The 7174-nt window shown below is 44.0% G+C and overlaps 1 protein-coding gene across 3 annotated transcripts in view; it reads right to left on the minus strand.

Moving 5' to 3' along the window:
- The window catches only part of LOC102673819 (thrombospondin type-1 domain-containing protein 4-like), a 41481-nt gene extending 35159 nt beyond the window's left edge, over window positions 1-6322 (minus strand). The window contains exons 1-2 of one of the 3 annotated variants that reach the window (XM_006619905.2): window positions 5040-6322; window positions 3773-3913 (exon numbers count right to left, since the gene is read on the minus strand). In XM_006619905.2, coding sequence (XP_006619968.1) covers window positions 3773-3885 — 113 coding nt within the window. In that variant the 5' untranslated portion in view covers window positions 3886-3913; window positions 5040-6322. Of the gene's footprint in view, window positions 1-3772; window positions 4994-5039 lie in introns of those variants that run through there. The other 2 variants (XM_031512516.1, XM_031512515.1) reach the window with 2 other exon arrangements.
- Window positions 6323-7174: the final 852 nt, after the last annotated feature.

Below are 7174 nucleotides of genomic sequence, written 5' to 3' on the forward strand. Positions count from 1 at the left end.
CATTCAGAGCGTCGCGTGACGCGCGCAAATCAGCGGAAACGCGGCGAACATGTGCGTACATAATGAGCTTAATTGTAAGCCTCCGTGAAAAAGAAAAGTCTCCGGACGAGAATTACGAGGTGGTCGAAGGCGCCACGCTCGGAGCGCGGACTTACGGCCCTTAGAGCTCTCCCATCCGACTTATGAATAGTACTCGTTGTACGTGAGTGGATCGCGTTTATTGCTGCCTTCCACGGCAATTCTATCTTCGGTACCGAGATGGGATCGCTTCGTTGCGAACCTCTCGATATATACTCGAAATAAATCGATCGGGACACGCGCGCACACAGGCGCGAGCGGCCGTCACGCTCGGCCTGAAACAGCTGATCCGTAATTAAACGATATATAACCTCGCTCTCAAAGATGCGTTTCATTGGCCCTGAATGACCAAATGAAATTCCATCTACGTTCCTATTTCGCCTTCGATTCGTGCCGCTTTCTTTTCTTTCGCTTTCGACGCCGTTCGACAACCTTTACAGCGTCAGAGACCAATAAAACTCGAATCATGGACGCTCGCTGACGTTAATTAACAAGCGACGACTACCGCGTAATCGTCGATCCGTTCAACCGTACATTGATGACGGCCCGATACGTCCTTAGATTTCTTCGAGGCATTCGATAACGGAGATCCACTGAAACATACCAGGCAACAGCGCGTATCGTCGCCACGAATTTCCAACGGAAACGCATTGGCTGGCGAACGATCGATCATCCTACGCCATCGAGAACGAACGAACGAACGAACGAACGAACAACCGGTCGATCGGTCGGTTGGACACCGATTAACAGTACTCTGTAAGCGAGTACTTGAAGCAACGGCGTGGCAGGGACGTAGGGAGCGCGTACGTTCGTGTATACGTTGCTCGAAGGGACAGAGGGATAAGGGAACAGGAAGGAAGAGGGCAGGGCCACGTAACGCGTAGAAATGCATTTTTCCCGACAGCCTACGGCATCGTAACTTTGCGTTGTCGCGGTGAAGATCAAAGTGGGAGGTAGATGGATCGCGGGCTGAACGCCAACTGCCCTTCATATTCTTAACACACTCGCCGACTAATGCATTTTTATTTGTTTGTCCATTCATTCCACAGTTTCTTCGCGCGCGATCCCCTATTTTTCCGACCAAGATGCCTGCTCCCCAACCTTCGTCACGTAAATAATCGATATTCCAGTCGACTTCGCGGTTCGCACCTCGGAGATCGGTTGATGGCCTTTCTGGTTCGCTTAATGGGCTCGTGTCCAGATATAAAAAGCTCCATGGGTGCAAGTTTTATGTGCCCATAGGGGTCGTATAATGACACACATTCGCGAGCTCTCGCCAATATTATGCGCTACGTAAATTCAAAGGATTCACGATCGTTAAGTTAGACTCCGAAGAAAGAAGTTTCATAACTGGAGAAGGAAATTATCCGAAGAATTGGCGAAGTTTTACGAATCTTTATACCACGGCGATGTTATAAACATTCCTCCGTTATTCGATCGTAAATTATCGAGATATTTAACGAAGAACAATTTGTCGAGTTCGAAACGGTAATTCAAAAGAAAGTGCTCGCAATTGTTAAGTGAAAGGGTTGAACAGGGAAAAAAGCAGGTGGCTGTCGTCGATGTCTGCGAAAATCGTCAGGATCGAAGGCGAAAATCGTCAGGATCGAAGGGAATGATTCGGAGAGGGGAGTGAAAAAAAAAAAAAAGAAAAGAAAAAAAAGAAAGACGAGCATAATTATCGACGAGTAGGACGTCGCGACGAAAAGTTTTCAAGGCGAGCAAAAACTTTCTCGACCGACAAGTCGGACGAGTCGTATTTTTCAGTCACCGCGTATTATCACAGACAGATGCATACACGCGCGAGACCCTGGCAAACTCGACTACATACCATACGTAATGTATACCGCATGTGACGCGCGGAAGGGACGCGTATAATCGCACGCGTACGTCTAGACTCAATATAATTACCCTACACGTTACAGATTGCTTATTGTCCGCATCGCTGCTTCTTCCTTCTCGCTTTTTTCCCATCCTCCTTGGCCCTTTTTCGGGACCAATCCACCCCACGACCCAGGGGATTAGTGTCACAGAGAGTGATACATGAGTTACTTTCACGCTTTTCAGTGATGACTACGCGCGCTGCCAGACGTCGGTCGGTGCTTTGAGAATCTACATCTGGGAATTCCGTGCCACGGTCGCTCAGAAATCGCGTTATTCGAGTTAATACGTCCGCTTAATCATCAACACGTGAAATATTTTAATACAATTGAACGAATACGAGCGAATATTATACCATACTAACCATAACGTTATAAGAGTGATTAAAAAAATAAAAAATAAAAGTATATCGAGAATAATCAATGAAAAAGATCGAAAAGTAAAAGAGACGGATATAAAAATAAAGATCCCCGTAGAAATTAACCGTATAAAGTTACGATAAAGTAAAAGTTTTCCAACGCAGGCGGAAAATTCAACCGCTTGCCATGGCCGATCAGTAATCGAAACCGGTAATTATGCGCGGACATTGGCATGCATGCCGTACAAAGAAGACTGCGCGGATAACAAGGGACCCTCTGCCCGAAGCATCGAAAGTAACGAGGGCAACGATTGATGTCCGTTCATTCGGTACGATGTATATTGAGAATTATTACGAGGTGTCTGTATTAAAATAAACTGCCGATATATACCTACGGTACGGCACGAGGAAGAGAGACGACTTATCGAGGAGGCGATCGTGTTTCGACTGTTCTCCGTTTTTTTTTTTTTTTTAATTCCACATATTTCTTTTTTCTTCTTCTTTTTTTTTTTTTTCATTTTCCTTCAGTAAACCGCACACGCTCGCGGTCACGGGATTCTCGATACAAATCGCGTACAAATTTCGCGTCCCGTTCGATGCTATTTGCTCGCGCGTTCGTTCGAGTATCGCGTTCCAGGTTAAACGATTTAACCGATCTCTGGATTATTAAAGAAGCCCTCGAGAAAACTTGCGCCAATACTCTTTATATATTTTCCTCCTTTGAAATATCGTCGATCGTGAACGGCGTTCGTATTTTCTCTCTTCTATTAGTCGAGACATCAGAGATTGAGAAATAAATATTAATCAAGATCGGTTGTGAAACGGAAATACGAAGCTTGGATATGGGGCATAAATATTATACCCGGACGACAGTTTTTAAAATATATGTATAGAAAAGGCTGATAACCGGAATCGTTTAGCTGTCGCAACGATCCATTTCTAATCGCGACATCGAGCACTTCGATTACGTATTTCATCGGGTCACAATAATGCTCCGTGTCCCCCCGGTATGGGAGTGAAATTCTTCGGCTCGAGTTCGATCCGGAATATTTTACGGTTTCACGTTTCCAAAGCGATATCGCGTAAAATTTTTAAACAAAACCTCGAAGGCCCTCGATACAGTCCCAAGCATTTGCGCGTATCGACGAGCGGTCATTTGCAGTTGCTCGTTAAATAACATTAGACGCGAGCCAGAAACTGTTCTTTAAACAGTGAATATATATATTTTTCACGGGTGACGATCGACGATCGTTGATCGGTGAAAAAATCTAAGCTAATATTTCAGAAATCTAATACGTCAACTTGTCGAAATTACATTCTCGCGTATCTTTCGACACACGATCGAGAGAGTTCGACGCTTCGCTTCGAAGATCCAACCCGCGTGTTTTTCTATTGGAATGTAAACAACGATTGAAATTTTTGTACAAAAATACCGCCACGTTTTTTCACACTTACCCGAAATTCTTGACAGCGATGTTGGCGCGTCGTGGCGCGCATCTTTGGCGCCGCGGAACTTCTGCGGGACACCGCGGCGACCGATCATTTCTCGATTTTCGTGAACGATCCATGAAGATTTGCTCCGAGGCTCAGGCCATCCTGCGCATGAGAAACGTCGCGAATACGTTAAAGGCAAACCTCATTACCGGCTGAATGATATAGAGCGTAAGAAAAACGCCACGCAACAAATCACCGTGTGTACCCCGCGTGGAAACTCGAGGGACGCCTTTAGACCGACCGGTTGATCGCCTTAAGTCCTAGAGACTCCGCGGTCTTTTACCTTCTCTCTCATTGTGTAATGAACTCTTGCCGCGCGCTCGATAAAGCGTTCAATAATTCTATCTCACACCCGTGTTTTCTTTACTTCCAGGTCTCGATGCCCACGTCGAAAACGATCGATGAAAACGGTCGTGGAATCGCGAATGATCGCGCGAACGAGAAAACACGAGATCCGCATAGTCGATGACTTTCCTTGTTTTGTGGAAAAAAAAAATATTATTTCGAATCGGTGAAAACGTTTACAAAAAGAACGATGAATTATGTATGTGGAGTAACGCGTCACAAAGTTAGAAAAGAAATAGGTTGATATATTTTCTAACTGTGTGTGTATTCGTTTTCATGCAGAAAACGACCGAGAGATCGTTCGAAGTTATTTGAAAACTAAAAAAAAAAAAGAAAAATCGAGTTACGAGAATACGAAGATAAAAGTCGCGGAAAGGTAATTTACAAGACGATATATCGAGTCACTAGTTGACGAACGCGGTTGTATAAGGAAGCATCTTTATTCACGATTTCTTATGTACGATAGCGTACGCGTTTCGCTGTATGAACAGCTGTGAAAAATGCGTCTCGTCTCGCGTTCTTGCCCGGCAATTGAAACGCGGCAATTCTACGATGAACAACTAAAAAAATTAATATCGTAAATACATGGTAAATTCATCGACGCGTTCGTTTCGACCAAGTAATTTTTTGTTCTCATCATTTTCTTATCAAAAACTTTCGTACGTTAATCTCACGATTTCTGGCAAGAGAATAAAATATTTTTTTTCGAAACTTCGTCGTAAATAAAGTTTCGAAGTATCGAAAAACAACTTCATTCACGATAATCGTCGATTCCGCGATTTTATGTCATAATAATTGACGCGAAATTCGTTCAAGTTTCCACACGATAAGATCCACGAGAGAATTAGAAAAAAAAAAAAATTGAACAAACACTTCGACATACCGTCGTGCACTTCATCTAATCCCATTCGGTAGGAGTAGCAGGTGAACTCGCGGGCTCACTACACGTGGCACACATTTCCCAAGAAACACGAGCCGCCCGCGGGTAAAAGAAAACAAAAAGAAAAGAAAAAAAACCTCGATCGCGATCGATACTCTCTCTCTCTCTTTCTCTCTTTCTTTTTCTCTCTTTCTACACCCGATAAAAACAAAATATCGAGAGAATTAATTGGAACGACACGGGTGGACCGATTCCCGCGTTCACGATCGATCGATTCGTCCGTGAAACCAATTTCCTTGGAAACCGCACACTAACTAACCTCGACACGAATGCACCGCACGACGCGTTTCCTCCGTTCGTGGAAAATCGTGGAGAGAAAACGTGAGGAGAGAGAATCGGTGTTGGCGCGCGTGATCATCAAGCGCGGAAACTCCGAGGAGGAAAGCCGAGAGCGGACTCACGTTTGCGCGCTCACGGGTTGGCGCAGCCGCGACAGGAATGATAGTGGCGAAAGTGGGAGACCCTCCGGGAAATATATAGGTCCGTAGGGTGGTGGTGGATCCGAGGAGGAAGGAGGCGGAGGTCCGTCGACGCATCCCTCGGCGCCTGTGTGCACGCACACGCGCCACCACGCACGTGTTCACGCACGATGCAAGGCCCGTCACATGCACCAGCCGGTACACGGAGAGCCGCATCCCCGAGAAACGGATCGAAAAAGAAGAAGAGTCCCCTGTGTCACGGGTGCTCTCCTTTTTCGGGACACTTTTAGTCGCGTAAGAATATCGACCAGGACCTTGAAGCAGATATTTTTGATAGTTTGTGAAACATTATCCGTTATGTATCCAAAAGAAATTTCAATCTCGGCCGTGTATTGAGAATTGGGTACCTCGAAGCGGATAGAAGGCAATAGAATTCCTTTTTTCGACAATTTCTGAAATATTGATAAATGAGAATCGGATGCAAAAGAAATAAAAATTTCCGATTGCTTTGGAATAAGAGTGAAAAATGTTGCAAGATTTTCTCATATCGTTTTCCTCTCGATTCAAGGAATTTCTGCTCGAGGTTTCGCATTCTATTGTAATTGTTTCTATTACGTTAATAATAAGTCGATGCTATTTTAACGAGATAAAAATATATGCTTCCTAATCGTGATGTCACGTGTTATCACGTGCAACGTGATACTATGTAATTTTACGTTACGTGATAATATATTTTTACCTTTGTCTATTTTATGTAATAAGAATGCAGATCCGGTTTCGAATAAAAAAAATTTTTTTTCATTCAACGAAACAACCATAAATCGATAGATTATATATTTTTTAATTTCTTTGGAACAACGAATCTGCTCTCTTCTTGCTACAAGATCTTACATTTTGCCTACTTTGATAGATTATATGATACCGGGATGATTTAAGATCCTATTGCATTTATCGCGTCGTTTTACGAGTACGTGCAACGTCGAAATCTTGCAGATATAATGGAAGATCGAACGTAGTACGATAGTAGATTTCGAAAAGAAAGATTTCTAAGGGATGCTCTTAGCACTTGATTCTTGCACTTCGATAGTGCATCCTCTTAGGCTTAATTATTCGCACTTACGTGCAAAACGCTTCTAACAAACGATGCATACCGACGTAAAAGAAAAGAAATGTAAAATTCTTCCTCTCAAGAATTATAAGCATAATTCATCGACAATGATTTCTCGCTTTTGTCGAATATGAAAGTCTTCGATGCGATGAAGTAACGATAAGAAGAGGGTAGATACATACGCGAAACAAACGTCTCGAAATAACTGACACTATTCTGACAGTTTCTCTATCGCCGGTTCAACGAACCGCGAGCATAGTTTGAACGAACACTCGTAAAATTTAGCCTGAGATTGCGTTAGCGGTTTTTCTTCGGATATCGATGTAACGGTGCAACGGGCGTGCTGCCGCGGATATTGCATTCGTGGACAGCGTGACGCCCTGAAGCCACGCACGATTCTGCTCTCCTCCTTGTTTCCGCTTTCCATTTTTAGGTCTCGCATTCACGCGTCGCGAATTTCGCCGATCGACCAAGCGCATCGCGAGACTAAGTGCCGCGACAAATCGAGTCTGCATAGTAGAACGGTGTCGCGGGGAAAAAAAAAAAAAAAA

This window comes from Apis dorsata, unplaced genomic scaffold (genome assembly GCF_000469605.1).
Source record: "Apis dorsata unplaced genomic scaffold, Apis dorsata 1.3 scaffold_455, whole genome shotgun sequence".
In the NCBI taxonomy this organism is placed as follows: domain Eukaryota; kingdom Metazoa; phylum Arthropoda; class Insecta; order Hymenoptera; family Apidae; genus Apis; species Apis dorsata.